This window comes from Marmota flaviventris, chromosome X (assembly GCF_047511675.1).
Source record: "Marmota flaviventris isolate mMarFla1 chromosome X, mMarFla1.hap1, whole genome shotgun sequence".
Taxonomy (NCBI): Eukaryota; Metazoa; Chordata; class Mammalia; order Rodentia; family Sciuridae; genus Marmota; species Marmota flaviventris.
The window spans coordinates 17,865,269-17,886,242 of NC_092518.1; the positions used below are offsets into that span (position 1 = coordinate 17,865,269).

At 36.4% G+C, this 20,974-nt stretch overlaps 1 protein-coding gene and 1 pseudogene across 6 annotated transcripts in view; one reads left to right on the forward strand and one right to left on the reverse strand.

Annotated features, from left to right (window-relative positions):
• CXHXorf58 (chromosome X CXorf58 homolog) overlaps window positions 1-20,974 on the forward strand; it is a 31,115-nt gene that overhangs the window by 696 nt on the left and 9,445 nt on the right. For 4 of the 6 annotated variants that reach the window (XM_027927460.2, XM_071606212.1, XM_071606216.1 and 1 more), the window contains 5 exons: window positions 2,441-2,570; window positions 4,215-4,305; window positions 11,176-11,270; window positions 11,691-11,802; window positions 16,832-16,963. In XM_027927460.2, coding sequence (XP_027783261.2) covers window positions 2,441-2,570; window positions 4,215-4,305; window positions 11,176-11,270; window positions 11,691-11,802; window positions 16,832-16,963 — 560 coding nt within the window. Of the gene's footprint in view, window positions 1-103; window positions 181-2,440; window positions 2,571-4,214; window positions 4,306-11,175; window positions 11,271-11,690; window positions 11,803-16,831; window positions 16,964-20,974 lie in introns of those variants that run through there. The other 2 variants (XM_071606215.1, XM_071606213.1) reach the window with 2 other exon arrangements.
• LOC114086174 (translation machinery-associated protein 7-like) lies at window positions 7,654-7,984 on the reverse strand (annotated as a pseudogene).

The following is a 20,974-nucleotide window of genomic DNA, read 5'->3' on the forward strand; positions in this document are numbered from 1 at the left end:
GGCACGAGAAGGGAGGCGCTGGGAATTTGCCTTCGCGGCCACGATTGGGCGCTCCACCGTGTGGGTTAGGAATCCTGTACGCGGAGGCGGCCGGCTGAGGGCGCTCGTCGGATCTCGAGAAGCTTCGAAAGCCTCCCAGCCGGAAGTCGTTGATCAGGGCCTGGATTTACCTCACAAAAGGTTTTTTGGGATTTTTACCGTGGGCTGGACATTTCTCAGGGTTTAAATTTAAACTTATTTGCCACGTGCTTTAGTCGCGAAAGGTTCTAACATTCTTTATTCTCTTTAAGATATTTACATGGAAGTTCCTCCCTGGGACTCAAATATTTGTCCCTTAATACTTGTAGAAGTAAGTAATAATAGGAATAATTATTAACAAGAATATCAAGCACTAATACAGCAATATGTGCGCAGCTCTGATCAAAGCTTGTTACACATACTCATCTAACCCAAGTAGATGGGCAAGATTACCATTCCCAATCTATAGATGAAGAAGCTGAGGCACAGTGAAGTCATTTATTGATTCAAATCCACAAAGAGAGAGAATGCGAAACCGGGGTCCAAACCCAGGTAGTGTGCCTTTGAAACCTGTACTCAGACTAAACAACTTTTATACTCTCTAAATAATAAGGGAATGTTTCATTCTGTATTTCCATCCTAATCAGATAGAAAATGGAAGTCCCATCCATATGGACATCTGAAAGATTTTGGGATTTGGGCAGTGTCATGTCACTGTCTACCAGCCAAATGCTACTAGGAAACAACTGTATTTGAAGAAGTTGAGGTTTCTCATTGCTGCTAGAAAAACACACATCTGGGGGAAGGTGGCACATTTCAGTAAGAAGGTGTTAGAAACATTTTAGGATTTGGGCTTTGGTTGGGTGATTTGGGGGCAAGTTCAAGAAAGCAGAGCTTTGCTTTGCATTAGGCTCTGTTGGGAAGTGGGGGTAACAGCGAGGCCCAGCTATGGGTGCTAGGCTAACTCTCAGATGTTAGGACTGCTTTTCTCAAGAATATTGTATATTCTAAAAATCATCCCCATCCCTAAGAAGAAATATTGAATAGATTCTGAAGGCTCTGCATCAATAATGTAACATTATACATAAAAGTGTGAAGCATAGTGATAAATTAGAGCAGGTGTTCTAAATTCAAGGGATATGTGAACTTGGGGGAAAATGACAATTTCATTTTTGCTAACCTCTAACTGAACTTTAGCATTTCTTTCAATTGTAGTGTAGGCAACAACCCACAGTAGTATTAACAGTACCTCTGACTTTGTCATCAGTAGAAAGCACAGATATTTTCATACCATGTTGCAATCATGGCAGACAGCTCAAAATATCATTTATGCTCATTAGTACTTCAAAAGTACAATAGCTATTAGATTTGTTATTTAATGTATAAATAAGACACAAACATTACTATAATTTTGCTTTTAAAATGTTTTCATGATGTGACTAAGAATTTGGGAGCTGCATCCAAATTGGAGTAATGCTTCAAAAACTAAAAAAGTTAGAGGCAGAATCAGGTAATTTACAATACACCCTCTTGCTTTACCAATGAGGGAGTTGAACATGAAGAAGTTACATGATTTGCCTAAAGTCTTATGGCTATTTGCTAAATGTAGGATGAAAAGTTTTCAGACAAATTTGTAAAACCTCTTCACTCTGCTAGGCACCAGTTATCAAAGTGCCTCCTTCTGGGTGCAGTTGTCATACCTGTAATCCTGGCCACTCAGAAGGCTGAGGCAGGAGGATCACAAGTTCAAAACCAGCCTTAGCAAACTAGCAAGGGCCTAAGCAACTTATCGAGACCCTATCTCTAAATAAAAAATAAAAAGGGCTACGGATGTGGCTCAGTGGTTAAGTGCCTCTGGGTTCAATCCCTGGTTAAAAAAAAAAAGTGCCTCCTGCCCTCAACAGGATTTCTGGGTGATAATAGGAGAGTGATAAGACTGAATTATTGCTCTAAAAAGTTAACTCTAGCTGTAGTGTAAAGAATGAACACAAGGAGAAAGAGACTAGAGACAAAGACCAGTTAGAAGACTGTGGGGAGAGCCATTTGTCTTTCCCACATACCAAATAATATTTTTAGTACACAAAAAATGTAAAACATAAGCAACATTAAGAGATCCATGATGCCTTCCTTTTTAAAGAATTCTCTAATTAGCACAACAATTTTAGCATGAGTCAAGTCCAAGGAGTATAATAATATGGATTATGACCTCGAAAGCTTAATTTAGCCTTTAGTCCCAACTGCTATAGAGGCTGAGGCAGGAGAATCTCAAGTTCAAGGCCAGCCTGGGCGACTTAGCTAGACCCTGTCACAAAATTTTTAAAAGTTTACAAGGGCTGAGGATGTAGCTCAGTGGTAAAATGCCACTAGGTTCAATTCCAGTCCCAAAAATAAATTTAAAAAGGCTTAATTTATGTAATTTCAGATTACTTCATCATAAGGAAAATGAGTCATTCCTCAAATGCAACAGACACCCGTATTCCAAAATCAGATAATCAACAGCCAAGAAAAGGCCACAAAGCACATTTTCTAAATGTTGCAAAGGCAAAACGACTGTAAGTACCCATCTTTTGCCTTGTGTCATTCTTCACAAATGGACAGTTTCCAAACTTATCCATATTTACCCAGATAACTTCAAACACTTCTTGTGTAAATTAAAATTTTTCAAAAAAGTGTTTTAGTTGTTGAAGGACCTTTATTTTATTTATTTCTGTGTGGCGCTGATTATCGAACTCGGTGCCTCACGCAAGCGCTCTACCACTGTGCTACAACCCCAGCCCAAGTTTTTCATGTTTTAAGATTATTGTCAAGTTGAATGACAATAATTATAGCATTTTATAATTTACAAAGCAGGTTAACACACATCTATTTGATCCTGATACAACCTTATGAAACAGTTTTATTATTATATATTTTTAATATTTTGGGTTTTAGTTGAAGTTGGACACAATATCTTTATTTTATTTTTATGTGGTGCTGAGGATGGAACCCTGTGCCCTGCACGTGCTAGGCCAGTGCTCTACTGCTGAGCCACAACCCCAGCCCTTTATTATTATATTTTATAAATGAGGAATAAACAACTAGTAGAAGATAAGTGACTTGCAGAAAGTTAAACTAATAAATGGGTATCAACTAGTATTCAAAGGTTTGTTTCCATACTTCAGGTCTTCTCTGCATCTTGTATTCTGCATTTTGCCAGTCAATGGTGACATTAAACAGTCTAATTAGAAGGCTATGGGTAAATTCACTTGTCTTTCCAATATAGCACATATTCTAGTACACAAAGAATGTAAACTGTAAGCAGCATTAAGAGTCTCTCTCTGGGGCTGGGTTTGTTGCTCAGTGGTAAAGTGCTCGCCTCACACATGGGAGACCCTGGATTTAATCCTCAGCACCACATAAAAATAAATAAATAAAATAAAGGTATTGTGCCCAACTACAAGTAAAAAATAAATATTAAAAAAGAGTCCCTCTCTGCACATGGCTCTATCATGGATAATGATGGGGTGGGAGGATATTATATAGGAAGACCCTCACAATCAGCCAGTGCTGGGATATGATTAATAGAGAATAATTGTCTGACTTGACTAGGATTAGCCTAGTTGGTTCAAGCAAATATTCGAGAAGGGAGTTTCTTTTTCTAGAGCGTAGTTATCAGCTCCCAGAAGAGACCTGGGCCTCCTGTAACTTCAGCTAGTCCACATTCCATTTTCATTCCACCTGAACCAGTTGGACAGTTTTAAAGAACTGTAACCAAATCATTTTAGGAACCAAGCTTATCTCTTCACAATTCTTATTTATTATATGCCTCTTTTGGGGTATTTGGGATCAAACTCAGGGCCTTACACATAGTAGACAAGTGCTATATCACTGAACTACACCCCCAGCCCTATGTATTATATGTGTCTTAATGATAAATTTATGATATATTTGCCTAAAATGATAAGGTTTTTACCAGGACTTTTCTTTTTAATCTCAAGGGAGATATTCTCAAGTATGCATGTCTTCATTCTGACTAGATTCTACAAATTACCAGTTCCATTTCTTGTGTCCAAATGTCCCTCATTAAGTCGTTCTTAGCATGGAAGATTAAGAGATATAGGAGAAATAAACATAAATTGAGAGTTTTCCAAGACTTTACAAAAATTAAAACTTATGTCATATATATTAACCTCTTTTTTTCTTCTCATAATTGATAGAGAAATTTCAGCTCGGAAAATACAGAAATCTTGGTTCACTTATATGGACAAAGTAATATTTCAACTCCTAAAACATACAGTTTGTGCAGCGGTATGTATTTTTTTTCTTTGACAGAATTACCCAGCTAAAATATCTGTTAACTAAAGATAGAATAAATAATCTTCTTTATCTCTTTCATTTTGATCTAATAACATTGCATAGGGTCCTGAAATTGCTTCTTTTGTTAGCTACAAATGAATATTTCTGGATTTATTTTTAATATGGATGACTATTATTTCTTTTTCTGAAGTAAAAATATTGTCTTTTTTAAAAATTTTATTCCTTATTTGAAAGCATGAGACAGAATACTTCCAACAATTAAAAAATTTCTGAATTAAGCATGCACAAGGCCGAGTTCAATCCCCAACGCTGTTAAAAAAAAAGTAATTTTTTAAATGCTGAATTAGGGGGCTGAGGGTATGACTAAGTGGTAGAGCCCATGCATAGCATGTGGGAGACCCTAGTTTCAATCCCTAGCACCAAAGCAAACCAAACCAAACCAAACTCTGAACTAAAAATGCCCTTACCTTCCATGCAGGAATTTTGTTTCTTTTTTAAATTTTTTTTATTTGCTCAAATTAGTTATACATGACAGTAGAATGCATTTTCACACATCATACATAAATTGACTGTAACTTTTTATTTTTCTGGTTGTACATGATGTAGAATTACAGCAGTTATGTAATCATATATATATATATATATATATATATATACACATAGGACAATAATGTACAATTCTAGTATCCTTCCTACCCCCTTACCCCCTCCCCTCCTTCATTCCCCTCTGCCTTTTGTTCTATGGGATTGGCTTATTTCACTTAGCATTATATTCTCCAGCTCCATCCATTTACTGGCAAATGCCATAATTTCATTCTTCTTTAAGGCTGAGTAATATTCCATTGTGTATATATACCACAGTTTCTTTATCCATTCATCTGTTGAAGGGTACCTAGGTAGGTTCCATGGTTTAGCTATTGTGAATTGAGCTGTTATAAACATTGATGTGGCTGCATTACTATAGTATGCTGATTTTAAGTTCTTTGAATATAAACCAAGGAGTGAGATAACTGGGTCAAATAGTGGTTCCATTCTAAGCTTTCTCAGGAATCTCTGTACTGCTTTCCAGAGTGGTTGGACCAATTTGCAGTCCCACCAGCAATGTATGAGTGGACCTTTTTCCCCACATCCTCATTAACACTTATCATTGCTTATATTCTTGATAATTGCTATTCTGACTAGAGTGAGATGAAATCTCAGTGTAGTTGTGATTTACATTTCTCTAATTGCTAATGATGTTGAACATTTTTTTCATATATTTGTTGATTGACTGTATTCCTCTGTGAAATGTCTGTTCATTCCTTAACCCATTTATTGAGTTATTTGGTTTTTTGGTGTTAAGTTTTTTGAATTGTTTAGATATCCTGGAGATTAATGCTCTATCTGAGGTGAAGGTGGCAAAGATTTTCTCCCATTCTATAGGCTCTCTCGTCATGATCTTGCTGTGAAGAAGCTTTTTAGTTTGATTCCATCCTATTTATTGATCCCTGTTTTCACTTCTTGCACTTTAGGAGTCTTGTTAAGGAAGTCAGGTCCTAAGCCAACATGATAGAAATTTGGGCCTACTTTTTCTTCTATTAGACACAGGGTTTCTGTTCTAGTGCCTAAGTCCTAGAACAGAAATCCACTTACAGTTTTGTGCAGGGTGAGAGATAGGGGTTTAATTGCATTTTGCTATATATGGATTCCAGTTTTCCTAGAACTATTTGTTGAAGATACTATCTTTTCTCCAATACATATTTTTAGTGCCTTTGTCTAGTATGAGATAACTGTATTTATGTGGGTTTGTCTCTGTGTCTTCTATTCTGTACCATTGGTTTACATGTCTGTTTTGGTGTCAATATCATGGTGTTTTTTGTTACTATAGTTCTGTAGTATAAAGGTCTGATATTGTAATGCCTCCTGCTTCACTTTTATTGCTAAGGATTGCTTTGCTATTCTGGGTTTCTTATTTTTCCAAATGAATTTCATGATTGCTTTTTATTTCTATGAAGAATGTCATTGGAATTTTAATAGAAATTGCATTAAATCGGTATAACGCTTTTGGTAGTATGGCCATTTTGACAATGTTAATTCAGCCTTTCCAGGAACGTGGGAGCTCTTTCTAGCTTCTAAGGTCTTCTTCAATTTCTTTCTTTTGTGTTCTGTAGTTTAGATTGTAGAGGTATTTCACCTCTTGTCATATTGATTCCCAAATATTTTATTTTTTGAGGCTATTGTGATTGGAGTAGTTTTCCTAATTTCTCTTTCAGTGGATTCATCACTGATGTATAGGAACACATTTGGTTTAAGGGTGTGAATTTTATATCCTGCTACTTTGCTGAATTCATTTATTAGTTCTAGAAATTTTCTGGTGTCATTTTTTGGGTCTTCTAAATATAGAATCATGTCATTGGCACATAGTAATAGTTTGAATTCTTCTTTTCCTATCCGTATCCCTTTAATTTCTTTATTTTGTCTAATTGTTCTGACTAGGGTTCAAGGACTATGTTGAATAAAAGTGGTGAAAGGGGGCATCCCTGTCTTGTTTCAGTTTTTAGAGGGAATGCCTCCTCCATTTAGAATGCTCTTCTCCATTTAGAATGATGTTGGCATTGTATTTGGCATATATAGCTTTTACAATGTTGAGGTATGTTCCTTCTATCTCTAGTTTTTCTAGTGTTTTGAACATGAAGCGGTGCTGTATTTTGTCAAATTTTTTTTTGCACCTATTGAGATGATCATATGATTCTTTAAGTCTATTGACGTGATAAATTACATTTATTGATTTTCATATGTTTAACCAACCTTCCATCCCTGGGATTAACTCCACTTGATCATGGTACACTATCTTTTTTTTATATATAAATAAATCCCACTGACTTTTTTTTTAAATAGACCTTTATTTTATTTATTTTTTTAATGTGGTGTTGAGTGTGCCTTGTGCATGCAGAGCAAGCACTCTACCAACTGAGCTATATCCCAAGCCCCTACACTATCCTTTAAATATGTTTTTGTAAGTGATTTGCCAGAATTTCATTGAGAATTTTTGCATCTATGTTCATCAGGGATATTGGTCTGAAGTTTTCTTTCCTTGATATGTCTTTATCTGGTTTTGTTATCAGTATGATACTAGCTTCATAGAATGAGTTGAGAAGGGTTTCCTCCTTTTCTATTCATGGAATAATTTGAGGAGTAGTGGTGTTAATTCTTCTTTGAAGGTCTTGTAGAATTTGGCTGAGAATCCATCTGGTCCTGGGCTTTTCTTAATTGGTAGGCTTTTTGTGTGTGTGTATTATTATTATTATTATTATTAATATTATTATTATTTTACGAAAGTTTATTAAATTTACAACAGACTCCAACATAACACTTCATTCTAGCTATAGGTGGCAAAAGATGTTACAGCAGGGATCCAGATGTCTAAATAGGAATGGAATCAACGGTCACAATCATTTCAGGCACAAGAATCGGCTTACTTTTTGCCAGATTTCTTAATTCCACCTGTGGCCAGGGGGTTCTTCCCTGCGGCCTTCGCTTTTAGCTCCTCAAGTTTCTTCTGCTCCTCTTTTTGTTTCTGTTTGAAAGCCTTATCTTCCTCATCCATCTCCTTGCTTCTTAGGTTGTTTCAGAGGCTTCTTCTTGCCACCTTCCCGGCCGGACATGGCTCCTGCCGCCCCTACCCCAGACCTTGCTCCTCAATTGGTAGGTTTTGATGGCATCTTCTCTTTCATTGCTTGAAATTGGCCTGTTTAAATTGTGTATGTCTTCCTGATTCTGTTTGGGTAGGGAAGCCAGGTGGGTTTCTGTGACCAGTATTCCCCTCTGTAAATCTCTTTCCATTTCTCCTGGTCATTTAGGTACACTCTCTGTCATACTGCTGTATGAGTTTGCCTATCTTGTTTTTCAGGTCAGACTTTGGTCTGCCAGTAATTGGCTTCCCCAGCTGCTAGCCCCTTGTGTTACAGCTACAAAATGGTTCCTTCTGCTGTCCTCTGTGCACATTGCCAAGAGAGATGGAGCTTCCTCCCATTCCTGGATACTGTGCAGCACAGCTCACTGTTTTCTCGAGCAGTGTCTGATCTCTAAACTCTCTGTACCCCAACATGCCTCAGGCTTCCTGAGAATGGGGGTTCCTTTAATTCCTTTATTGCTTTACTGCGTTCACATAGGGACTGTTATCGTTTGTGTCTTCAGCCACTGTCATGGCTATGGGGCTGATCCCCCTTATTTTATTATACAAGATCTCCTGAGTCCCTGATCTGTTTTGAGTGACCAATATTAAATTCCAGTAAAGTCCTCCTAATTCTTTTTTTTATATTTATTTTTTAGTTTTTTAGGTGGATACAATATTTTTATTTATTTATTTTTATGTGGTGCTGAGGATTGAACCCAGTGCATCATGCATGCTAAGCAAACACTCTACCACTGAGTGGTAGAGTAGCCCTGCTCCCCCCCCCCCAGTCTTGATCATTCATCCACCTTGCTAAAAAGCTGCCTGTTTGCTTTTCTTGGTTCATGCCACTGAGCCACTAGGGAAACAACCCCTCTATTCCCCCATCTTGCCCCTAGGAATTTCACTTCTTTTTGTTATTGTTTTGTTTTGGTACTGGGGATTGAACTCAGGGGCACTCAACCACTGAACCACATCCTCATCCCTTTTTTTATATTTTATTTAGAGCCAGAGTCTCACTGAGTTGCTTAGCGCCTTACTTTTTGCTGAGGCTGGCTTTGAACTCATGATCCTGCTGTCTCAGCATCCGGAGCTACTGGGATTACAGGCATGTACCACCATGCCTGGCAGAATTTCACTTCTAAGAGTCCATTCTGTGATATATGTACAACTTCATTGCAGCATTGATTATAATAGCAAAGAAAATGAACCACATAATGTCCATTGATAGAATGTAGATTAAATAAGTGTTGCTGTTTTCATAGTGTTAAACCTTACAGCATTAAAATATTCTGCAATAGAAAAATAACCAGCATAGCTTGATAGTGAAAAAATCAAGTCAGAAGAGTATGAAGAGTATAATCCTATTTGAGTAAAAAACAGAAACAGATGCATATCCTTAATCCCCCCCCCCCCATGTAAACAACTTTGGCAACCCTAGTTGCCAAATACTCTCCTAATAAAAGAACCAATGGGGCTAGGGATGTGACTCAGCGTTAAAGAGCTTGCCTAGCGCGTGTGAGACGCTGGGTTCAATCCTTAGCACAACATAAAATTAAATAAATAAATGAAGGTATTGTGTCCAACTACAACTAAAAAAATATTTTAAAAGAAGAACCCATAATTCCAGTAGTTTACTATTAGTGATAGTCATATTACAGGAAATTTTAGCAGTGAAAAAAATAAATTCTGAGCAGTGTGTACACTTCTTCACCCTCTGATTCACGGACCCATTTATGAGGTCAGTAAAAATAGAACATCCCAAAGAAAACCCACCCAAGTGAACTCTTGACATTTCAGGCTCATTGTCCATTGTCTTTGTATACAAATCATGTTTTAAGTATTATATTACAGGTTTCCTCATAATTTTATACTCTTAGCAACAGAAAGAAGAAAATAAATTCTTTTTCATCTGTTATTCAAATGCTTCAAGTCAATACTTTACATTAATAATGCTTGGTCTTATTAAAAGCCCTTTATTATACATTTTTATATGATTATCATAGGTATAAAGATTGAGTGGGGTTGTTTAGGATAAATAGTGGGAATTTTAGAGTTAAACAGATCAAAGTTTAAATTCTGGCTTCCCTATTTGCTATCTGCATGCTGTTGTGTAAGTTACAAAAACTCCCCAGGCCTCAGCTTTCTCATTTGTAAAATGGAGTGATAATATATTTTTTAATTATTTTATTTATTATTTTTAGATATATATGACAGTAGAGTGTATTTTGACATATTATACATACATGGAGGATAACTTATTCTAATTATGATCCCATTCTTGTGGTTGTACATGTTCTGGAGTTTCACTGATCGTGTATTCATATATGAACATAGGAAAGTTATGTCTGATTCATTCTACTCTTTCCTATTCCCACCCTCACTTCCCTTTATTCCTTTTTTTTTTTTTTTTTTTTTTTTTGCTACCAGCGATTGAACTCCAGGGCACTCAACCACTGAGCCACATCCCCAGCCCTATTTTGTATTTTATTTAGAGACAGGGCCTCACCATTACTGAGGCGGGCTTTGAACTCTTGATCCTCCTGCCTCAGCCTCCCGAGCTGCTTGGATTACAGGTGTGTGCCACTGCACCCAGCTCCTTCATTCCCTTTTGTCTAATCCACTGAAGTTCTATTCTTTCCTCCCACTCCACCCCTTAGAGTGATAATATTCTAATAATATTGTTGTTGTAAGGATTAAATGAGATTTTTCATATATAAGGCATCTAACAAACTTTGTGGTACATGAAAGGTGCTTAAAAAGCTGGTAGCATTACTATTATCATCCTCATTTTTACAGCGATTCATTCAACATCAAATACTTGTTAAACATCTCATATGTTCCAGGCACTGTACTAGATGTTAGGGATATAGTAGTAAAGAAGAAAGACATTGTCCCTACCTTCATGTCACTTAAAGACTAGTAGGAGACATAGTCAAGTTTACAGGTAATTACAATAGATTGTGAAAAGTATTGTCATAGGGAAAGAATAATGCCTGTGATCTCAAAAAGGACACATACCCAAATTTGGATACCCAAAAGATTAAGTAACTGACTCCAAACTACACAGATGACAAAGTAGGAGCCAAGATAGGAGCACACCTCTTCAGAACTCCAAGCCCACTTCATCATGCTTCCTCTGTTATAGTCAGCAAATTAAATCTGGCTAGTGTGATACTTTTCATTTACAGTGCCATCATCTATTTCAGGAACATTATGTGACATATGAAATTCTGAAGAAAGTGAGCCCCTTAGAGGCTGAACTTATTAAAGATCCTAGCATGAAGTGTAAAGTCAGATTCAGGTAATGTGTCTATGCTGATTTCTCTCAAAGAATACTTAGTTAATAAGGAGAAATTTCAGAAATTAATTTTTTAAATCCTCATAACTTCCCAGGATATAATTACAATTTAAATGTGTTGTTTTTATTTGCATTTGTCATGTGAAGAAACTATGGCATAACTGTTTCACTAAAAGTTGTCATGAGGGTAGCACTCATCTCCCATTCAGTGTCCATTCTGACAGTATGAGAATAGTTGTGAGCACCCCAAAGTGCTGAGTCTCTCATCATCTTCAGTTCATTTCATTACTAGATTATTGTATGCTGTTGGCATAGCCTTTACCCTGTATTCAAGAGACTATATGAACTATCTGAAGTACGGGGGGAGAAGTAATTGAGCCCCAAAACTGATGGTAAATGACTTATTTTTGGTCTTTATTTCAGATTTAGTGGTGAAAGGTTTCCACCTTTTATCGTTTTTAAAATTTTTCTGCATACTGAAGGTCGTGGTTACAAGTATTTCAGTGGAAAAAATTTATTACAGCCATCAAATGAGGTGATGTTTCCTGATATACATTTTATGTTAATTTATCTTCTTAACATCTATGTGGTGTCTGAATTGCATTCAAAGTGTACAGACTAAGTTATTTGGACATTAAACAGCCCACTGAGCAGTTAGCATTTTTTTAAAGCACCATGTTTCCAAGTATCTCCATTTATTAGCTAAAAAATCATTTGGAATGAATTACTTATATAAGGCTATAGAAAATATCCATCAATTTTCTTTGTATTAAAATTTTTGTTGGTTAATATGGACTAAAGCAGTCTATTGGTCAGGACTTATACAGAATGTTTGATGAAATTTTGTTTGTTTTAATGAAATGTTATTCTTTCTTTGATCCTAGTAGCATATTTTTTAAAAATGTGCTGGACTATACTGTTGAAAATGAACTTTTAAGATATTTATTCCTTTTTACACGAGTTCTCATCTTACTTTTACATTTCATGAATAGTCACTACAGCACAGGAATCATCTGGGGATCTTGTTAAAATCCTGCCACTGCTGCTGTTCAGTGGACCACACTCTTAATAGTAAGGATCTACAGTAGAGGTTTTACTTCTCTGACCCTTATACCTGACTATATTTAATTGGTTTTGGAAAAAGGTACAGTTTTCATATTTAACCTTTAATAATACCATACATCAAAGGTTAATTTCCTGGGCTGGGGGATGTAGCTCAGTGGTAGAGCACTTGCTTGGCGTGTGCAGAGGCATGGATTTGATCCCCAGCACCATACACACATAAAAAACACCTACTGAGAATATTTCATACAAAAAGTGCAGCCTGTATGAAATTATAAGGTCTAGCATATGTTCAGGAGAGAGGACCATACAGCCTGACAGCTTCTCTGATCAGATCCAGCATATGTGGCATTCAGTCCCTGAAGAGCATTAGAAAAGGAGCAGGGCTGCTTTGTTCCATGTTTTCAGACAATATCAGAGAGTAATGAACTCTATTTCAGAAATGAATTTAAATGGACTACATATTTTCATTTAGGAAAATGGTGTTTCAAAAACATTAGTATTTGTTCATTTACATAGATTGACTTCAGAAGGGAAAGTATATGTTTATCTTACATTTGAGAGATAAATTCGTGCCACATTCATCTATGGAGTAAGCTGATATTTGTCTCTATAAAATATCATCAGTTGTTTCTTCTTTGAGGTTATATAATGGGGCTTTTCCAGGAACAGAAATTCTCCTGGGTCAGTTCCTGCAAGCTCCTGCTGTGCCTTGGCTTGAGAAAATGAGAACTTTAGAGGCAGTGACCGGAAAACCCTATGTGTACATTAAAACTCATTAGAATGCTGTGTAATTACTTCATTAAATGTTTTTGTTTTATTTTTGTTGCTTTCTTCACTCTCTGATAAGGAAATAATTTTTGCAAAAAAGGAAGTGATTGTTAGAAAAAAGGAAATAGCCCAGAGATTTAAAAAAGAAAATATGTATTTATGCCTTTTTTTCTCTTTGCTATCACTATCATTTTCGTGGAATAGTCACTGTTAGTTTGTTACGTATTCTTCATTTTTTTCCCTGAAAATATTCACACAGAGGTTGTATAATTTTGTTTGTTCTTATTGTAAAATGTGATCATACTCTTCATCTTGAGTGTTTCACTAAATATTATAATGTGCTTTAAGTGATCTACCCAACTTCAAGGGAACAGTTTGGGTTTCCCTTGTCCCTTTTATTCAGCTTCAAAGCAGACTCAGTAATACTTAGATTCATGATTGATAAAAACAAATTTGCAAAAGTGAAATTTTTCTCACTCTAAGATTACTCACCTCCTTTGCTCTTTGAACAAAGGTATTCTATTATATCTTTAGCAAACCTATCCAACTCTTCAAAGTTTTATCTTTTTGGCAATATTGGGAGTAGAATCCAGGGGTGTTTTACCTTTACCTCTGAGATATATCCCCAGCCCTTTTTATTTATTTATTTATTTATTTTTTATTTTGATACACTGTCTCACTAAGTTGCCAAGGCTGACCTTGAATTTACAATCCTCCTGCCTTAACCTCCTAAATCACTGAGATTACAGGTGTGCACCACCATGCCTGGCTAAGTTTACCTATTTATTAATATGACTCAAATGAGTTGGTTTTAGTCCATTTAGATATTTCATAGTCTAAGTTCACTTATAAAGAATGTAGAATTTCATACATTTTTGGTTTTCCATCTTTTTTTAAGGTGGACACAATATCTTTATTTTATTTTTTATGTGGTGCTGAGGATCAAACCCAGTGCCTCATGCATGCTAGGCAAGCACTCTACCACTGAGCCACAACCCCAGCCCTGTTTTCCATCTTTTCCTCCTTATTTTCATTTCTAGTTTCCTTTCTTGTCATTTTCCAATTACATTTCTTATATATTCACAAAAAAATACAAGCAAAACAGATGGAAGGATATAGAATAGTCTAAACAACTTTGAAAAACAACAAAGTTAGAGGATTTACAGTAACTGATTTTAAGTCTTATAAAGCCACGGTAATCACGACAAGGACCTAAAAATAGGCATATAGATCAACAGGCGAAAATAGAAAATTCAAAGACAGACCCACACATAAATGATCAATTGATTTTCTTCAAAGGTGCCAAGACAGTTCAAATGGTGCTAGAACAGTTGGATAGCCATGTGTAAAAAAAAAAATCTCATTTCAGTTGCCCACTTTAATGATCTATTTTCTGAGCAATGCTTATGTACAGAAGGTCAGTATTATTGTTAGTCCACCAGACAATATTCTAAAGCCTTGCTACTCAAAGTATGGTCTCCAGTCCCACAGCACTGACATCCATTGGAGCTTGTTAGAAATGCAGACTCTCAGACCCTACTCCAAACCCCTTGAGTGAGCATCTGCATTTTAGTAGGGCCCCCAGGTAATCCTATGCACCATACAGCTTGACAGCACTGTCTTAAAAGTGCCTTCCATTTCTTCCTATAAGGAAGGACTTTCCTGAATTTGTCCAGAGACAGGAGATGTCTGACAAAGAACATCTTGGCCATTGGACAACAAACTTTTTTCAAACCCTTCTCAAATGGGAAGAGGGCTTGCCCTATGCTGCCAAGCATGTTTTACTTTGGCCAAGGGACTGGAATGGTACAGACACAGATGAACCACACAGTTGAGGCACTGCACAAATAAGGAAATTGGGGATTGGAGAGATAGATGGTGGTGGCTGAGTGGGGCAGTGGAGGGAGGAACTGACAATAAATAACTTTTCTAAATAATTTGAGCTAATGTAAAATATACTTTTGCCTTAAGAAATTCCTAAAACAGAAATTACATGGTTTCCATACATGTTCAGTATAAACTGATTTATTTTTACCTTTAGTGTCACTATAGGATTGGTTAATTAGAACTCACAGAAAATAAATTATAAGGAAGCAAAATGGAGAGATATTCCAATATTGATTTTTTTTCTTTAGATGAATAATGTATAAAAAAATTAATGAAATGGAAAGCAAAAATGACCTACCTATAGGAAATCCCCATGTCATATTTTCACTAAACTGTTTCTGTCCCTTCAATTTATTGCATTAGAAATAAAACTACTACTATTTGGATATTTTCTTCTTTTTTCACTTTTCATATGTCTTCAGAGCTTTGGAATTTAAAAAAATAAGCAAAAAGGATTGTGGGTAATAATAGAATTGAAGTAAAAAATACTTGAAGGTGACAGGGGTGTGGTGGTACATGCCTATAATCCCAGCTACTTGGGAGGCCAAGGCAGGAAGTTCGGAAGTTTGAGGTCAGCCTGGGCAATTTATTGAGACCCTGTCCCACAATTTTAAAAAATAAATAAAATAAAAAGGGCTGGAAATGCATCTCAGTAATAGAGCACCCTGTGGTTTGATCCCAATGGTGGTGTGTGTGGAGGAACTAGCTGTTATGTAATGTGCTAAGTAAAAAGAACAGATTTTCTGGGTTTTTGGTCTTGTCCCAACCACTCTTTTTAAGGCCTTCTATCGGCATTATAACAGAGTTCCCATACTTTCATAATACATTCTGAGATACGAAAGGAAAGAGAAACTGATCTGGAATCAGATAGTGGGAATATTCTTCTGGGCCAGCCTTCCTCTTCATAAGCAGACCCTTTGTGACCAGAAGCACAGATCCAGAATATAAATATGTGTTAGAAGAGTTGGCACATTCTTAGGGAGGGTGGGAAGCACTTAAGTCTGTCTTCCCAGTGTACATATACCCCTTAGCATGAGGATAGATGTACAGGAAAAGGTATGATGCAAATAGAGCCAGACAGCATTTGAGACTGTATGTTCTGTGATTCTTCTTTCTCTGACCTCTCAGGTGCTTTCCTTGAATATAAACTGTTGACATTTGAGAGAGAAAGAAAAATCCTTTATTTGCTTGTCTTTGGCTACTGAGAATGAAATCTGAAAGGAAGAAAGGCCTAAGCAATCTGATGCCTACATGTTTCCATTCGGGGGCAATGTATTAGTTAACACATAAAAGAGCGTCAGTCTTAGTAACACCTTTCATTGCTAAGGCAACCTATTTAATAGCCAGCTAAGTTTTCTCTGTATTGACAGCACAAATGACGTTGTAGATTTGTTTTGTTAAAGGAAAATAAGGTTTTTTAAGGGGAAAAAGCAGATTTAAAAAAAAAAAAAAACTATCCTCTAAGAATTGTGGACTCCGGCTGGGGTTGTGGCTCAGTGGTAGAGTGCTTGCCTCACATGCATGAGGCCCTGGGTTCGATCCTCAAAACCACATAAAAATAAAGATATTTTTAAAAGTCTTTAAAAAAGAATTGTGGACTCAAATACTCCTCTAGCTACGTTTTAAAATTGTATAGGTATGGCTATGGAACAAATTTTAAGTGGTTTTAAAATTTCTATATGCTCCTCTTTATAAAGGTAGCCTTTCTAGTCAGTAGCAAGCTGCTAGGAAAAAGGAACCATGTTTGATATATAATTGTTAGAAAAATATGTGTAAAATGTGTGCTGATCATTAAAGGTATTATACTAGTATTTTTAAAAATCTGTTTCCTATTCTTTCCTTAGGCAATGGTTGATGCTTGCAAGATAATGGGGAAAAAGAAATTTTATCAACAAATTATGGAAGATGAACATATTTTCCAGAAGTTCAAAGTAACTGATCATGTAGATATTGTGACCATGCAAGATTACATGCAGGTAAGGAATTTAGATGTTGAAAAATATAAACAAGGGCTGAGGTTGTGGCTCAGCGGTAGAGCGCTCGCCTCGCTCGTGTGAGACCCTGGGTTCGATCCTCAGCACCACATAAAAAAACAAATAAGTGAAATAAAGGTATTGTGTTCAACTACAACTAAAAAATAAATATTTTTTTAAAAAAGAAGTGTATAATTCAGAGGCATTAAATACAGTCACAGTGTTATATAACTATCACTACCATCTAGTTCCAGGATTTTTTCATTTCCCCAGAAGGAATCCAATAAACATTCACTCTCCGTCATTCCAGCCCCTGTGAACTACCAGTCTGCTTTCTGTCTCCATGGATTTGCCTAGTATAGATATTTCGTGTAATATGATATAATGTCATATGTGGCTTTTTGGGTCTGGGGAGAGATAATAGCTAAGGGATATGGGGTTTCTTTGGGGGGTGATAGAAATATTCTGGAATTAGAGGCAATGGTTTTGCACATTGTAAATATACTAAAAACCACTGAATTGAGCTAGGCATGGTAGCCCACACCTGTATCCCTAGTGGCTCAAGATGCTGAAGCAGGAGGATCTCAAATTCAAGGCCAGCCTCAGCAACTTAGCAAGGCCCTAATCAGCTCAGTGAGACCCTGTCTCAAAATAAAAAATAAAAAGGGCTGAGGATGTGACACCCCTGGGTTTAATCCCCAGTACCAAACAAACAGAAAACCCCACTGAGTTACACACTTTAAAATGGCTTAGTGACTTTTATGGGCTGGGGTTGTGGCTCAGTGGCGGAGCGTTTGCCTTGCACGGGTGAGGCTCTGGGTTCGATCCTCAGTACCACATGCAAATAAATAAACAAAAATCACATGGCGCTAGAATAGTAAATGATGGGGATTTGACCTCATAAGGAAGGGTTCTCTTATTTTCTAGAAGCTCTCTGCTACAATAACAGAATATTCCCAACATAAGACACTTAAGCAATAAAGGTTATTTATTGACCTGTGAAAGAAGTCCTCAGATAGGTGGTTCCAGAGCTTGCTAATTCAGTAGCTCAAGGATATCAGGGTTCTGGGTCAACTACTCTCTGATCCTCTTGGCTTCTTCTCATGGTAACAAGAATGATAATCATATTCCCCCTCAGTTCCATTTGAAGAGAAGAAGATGGGAATTCCTGGTATCTTCATCTCAAGAAAGAAAATCTTTCCCAGAATTCCCAAACAGATTTCTCAGGTCCCATCGGTTAGAACTCTCCCTAAACCAATCACTGATAAAAGAAAACAGCATCCTTTCCCACAATTGAGTTAAAACATGGTGCATATGCTGGGGCCCTCCTTCCCAGAGGATATTGCTATTCCACATCTGAATAAAAACTGGGCTTTATGAGCAAAAGAGATGTGGGAAATGGTTGTCGGACAGATAATTAATAATGTAGGGAGTGAGCAGGTGGGGCAAAAGCTCTGTGGCGGAGGAGCTGCAAGGCTCCAAAACAGGTCTGTGGGGTTTAAAAAGAGCATACAAAGGGTGTGGCATGCAGGCAGGCTGCAGGGTGATAAGAGATCATGCGGGGCTATAGACAATGGTAAGGTTTTTTTTTTTTTTTTTTTTCTTGTTTATTCTGTGTGCAATGAGAAGCTGATGTAGTGTTACAAGAAATAAGGTGATCAAATCTAATGAGTGATATGATCACTCTGGCTGCAGCATAAAGAATGAATTAGAAGGCAGCAAGAGTCCTTTATTAGCCTGGAGGCTCCTGAGTATTCTAGGAGAAATGGTGATAACGTGGTTTAAAGTCTGAGTCTGGAGATGAAAGAGATAATTAGAGAAAAAGCAGTTGTCCTGGGTGACAGATACAGAAGGAAGCTAAAGGAAGGTATTCAGCATGACTTCTAGGTTTCTGGTTTGTCTAACTGGATGGATAGCAGTGCTGGATCAGTGCGCTTAAATTACGTACCTGAATAATAATAACAGAAAATGCTTCTGTAGCACTAATTCCTTTTATTCTCATAACAATACAAAGAGGCAAGTACTGTTATTATCCTCATTTTGCAAATTCTAAATAAACAAGGGACTACAAAATTATGGCTCATAATAATGATAATATATGGCCTTAACTCTGCACTCAGTTGCTTCAATGTGAAACATGAAATTAATGCAGTGCCTTAGAGACTTCTTGATGATTTTTTTTTCTTTCTTTCTTTCTCTCTCTCTTTTTTTTTTTTTTTTGGTACTGGGGACTGAACTCAGGGGTACTTTACCACTGAGCTACATCCACAGCCCTCTTTATTTTTTTAAGAGATAACCTATGAGATAGGGAATTGGATCAGGAAATACATAGTCAGGGGTGCCAAATATCTTTGCTAAGAACATGGGTAACATACTTGGAGATGTGAATATGTCAAGGATTGGTGTCATAGCTCTCTATAAATACCCAGATAGGCATATTGGAAAAGAGAAATAAGATGATTGCAAACATTTATTGAGCTCCTATGCATGGCATTGATTTTTAGCTCTTTACTAGTATATTATCTCCTTTAATCTTCAGGTCTGTAAATCATGTGACCCTTTGTTTGTTTGTTTGTTAAATATTTTTTAGTTGTAGATGGACATAATACATTTATTTACTTTATTTACGTATTTTTATGTGGTGCTGAGGATGGAACCTAGGGCCTCGCATGTGCTAGACAAGTGCTCTACCACTGAGCTACAACCCCAGCCCATCATGTGACCCTTTTTATTGTTTTTTTTTGTTAATACTTTTATTAGCTATCATTTACATACTATCTCTGTATAGATTGTAAGTAGAGTTTAATACTCTTACTATTTTCAGAAAGTTGTGGAACCTCAACTACAATCAGTTTCAGAACATGTCATGTGACCCTTTTTATACATGAGAAAATGAGGCTTAACAAGGTTCAAAAAACTTGCCCAAGGTCACACAGTGAATAAGTGATAGAGAATATCATTGACAGCTCTGTGACATTCACTTATCTTACTACTCTACTCTTGGAAAATAAACAGGCAGTCTCACCATGCATGGTAATGTGTAATCATAAAAATGACAATGCAGACTATAATCATGCAAGGAAAACTTAATCAATGGGGAAAATTGTGATTGTCCCATGACCTACAAAATTTTTTGTCAGAACATTAAAATCTTTCCCTTACTATCATATAGGAAAATGAAAGGAAAAAACCTAAAACATTTAATATGCTATAATTTAAATATTAGAAACACTAAGAATGAAAGTATTTATTTCTTTGTAAAAGCTTACCAACTTGAATATACTAACAAACCATTGAATTGTAAACTCTTGAGTGGGTGAATTGCATAGTATATGAATCTCAATAAAGTTGTGGAAAATGGACTGGGCATATGCCCAGTCAGTAGTAGAGTGCTTGCCTTGCATGCATATGGCCCTGGGTTTGATCCCCAGTGCCACAAATAAAAGAAAGAAAGCTATGAAAAACAACTTATCAAAAGTAATTTTAAAATAGTGCTTGCCTTCTTGTTTTTGTTGTTTAAGTTTACAATAGGGAGCAAGCATCTTTCATGTCCTGGTGAGTTGTCATACTCCTAAATTTAGATCAACTGTCAACAACATTTTATTCTTTGCACATTATATGTTGCAAAATATGTCACAATTCCTTTAATGTGAAGCTGTTTTGGGCCAGCATCACTTACTCTGGGAGAGCTTCATCATTTTCATCATAGCCACTTTCCTCATTTTTGTTGATAAGTTCACCTTCACAAAATTCCTCTAGGTACTCATTTGTAGTCTTTTAAATGATGGCAGTGTCAGCATTCCATAGTCACCTCTTTCTTCCAGAACTTCATTTACATTTGATTCCAATTTCCCTTCCAGTGTTACCACTTTCTGTTTCTTTGCTGGACAATTTCCTCTTTTTTCCCATTTATATTTAAACTTTATTCCTTTAACATATTCATAAAAAAAATGTCAGTAGAAGAATTAAAAGTTCTTACAATAAATCCATGTAAAAAATAAAACCACAAAATCT